Here is a 1,065-nt window from a genome sequence, read left to right as displayed (position 1 = left end):
TTTATATATAAATATATTTATTTCAATTGGCTATAATATAATTCATACAATAAGAGCATATTTATAATTTTTCTCAAAATTATATATATAATTTTATACAATAAGATAAGTCTTTAAAAAAATTTAAAGGAAGATGAAACTTAAATTTAAAGGGGAATAAAAATGATTCTTTAAATATTTATAAATGCTTTGTATGTAATTTTTAAAATGGCCTGCATATATGTTATGCTAAGTCAAATTTGAGATATTAATTGACATTTATTTAAAAGCCGATAAAAATGCGTATAATCTCGATTTTAAGTTTGAAAAATCGATTGAACAAATACATATATATATATGTATATGTAGTAAAACGTATGTCATGTGCTTCTCTCCCTTATTGATCAACTGTCATGTCCGCATCTACTTTTTCAGCAAAATTTGTTATACAATAAATTAGGCGCGAAAACGCATTTCACTCACTCTACAAAGCGGATAGGTGTGAAGAATTTTTACAACATCATCCTTTCTAACTTCAGTCATTATATTGTTATTTTATATTTATATAAAGCGAATCGCACCCTTGATGATGCTTATACGAGTACTCCGCACAATGGAATGGTTGCGATATCTCAGGCGCAAGTCAGTGAGTCATATCATATGATATGGGAGAACAGATTGTGTTGATTATAAGTAAAGAGAAAACTTCATATTAAAATTTGATGAAAATATTCCTTACCTTTTTCGCTATATGAAAATTTTGACCATTATTTTTAGCTTTAGTGTATGTATGAATTGTAATACAGAAAGTGTTCACTTATAGAATTGCAAAAATGTTTTAATGAGTTATATATGTGCCTCGAAAGTAATGAAAAGGTTATATACAGTATCTTTGATTATAATGACACGCATATTATGACACATTAAAATATTTATTATAATACTGAGAATTTTTTGATGCGTTTTATGTTTAATGTTGTTGAATGACCTTACAGAAAATAAAATTTATTATAGATAGAGAATATTAATAACTTCTGAGCCTATCTTTCTTAAATTTTTTTTTTTTTATATATAAAGAAAAAGTAA

At 25.4% G+C, this 1,065-nt stretch overlaps 2 protein-coding genes across 3 annotated transcripts in view; one reads left to right on the top strand and one right to left on the bottom strand.

Annotated features, from left to right (window-relative positions):
• Positions 1-1,065, bottom strand: part of LOC115238765 (dynein light chain 4, axonemal-like) — a 4,069-nt gene that overhangs the window by 879 nt on the left and 2,125 nt on the right. The window contains exon 1 of one of the 2 annotated variants that reach the window (XM_029812825.1): positions 463-643. The exons of the other annotated variant lie outside the window; for it this stretch is intronic. Within the exon in view, the coding sequence (XP_029668685.1) occupies positions 463-522 (60 nt within the window). The 5' untranslated portion in view covers positions 523-643. Of the gene's footprint in view, positions 1-462; positions 644-1,065 lie in introns of those variants that run through there. 2 annotated transcript variants of the gene reach the window in all.
• LOC115238760 (probable cytosolic Fe-S cluster assembly factor CPIJ010948) overlaps positions 692-1,065 on the top strand; it is a 5,493-nt gene continuing 5,119 nt past the window's right edge. Inside the window, exon 1 of the mRNA XM_029812813.1 lies at positions 692-763. The gene's annotated coding sequence lies outside the window, so the exon portion shown is untranslated. The remainder of the gene's footprint in view (positions 764-1,065) is intronic.

Source organism: Formica exsecta, unplaced genomic scaffold (genome assembly GCF_003651465.1).
Source record: "Formica exsecta isolate Colony F162 unplaced genomic scaffold, ASM365146v1 scaffold359, whole genome shotgun sequence".
Classification (NCBI taxonomy): Eukaryota; Metazoa; Arthropoda; class Insecta; order Hymenoptera; family Formicidae; genus Formica; species Formica exsecta.
The sequence above is the reverse complement of the archived record's forward strand: the minus strand, read 5'-3'. Positions and strand labels throughout refer to the sequence as shown.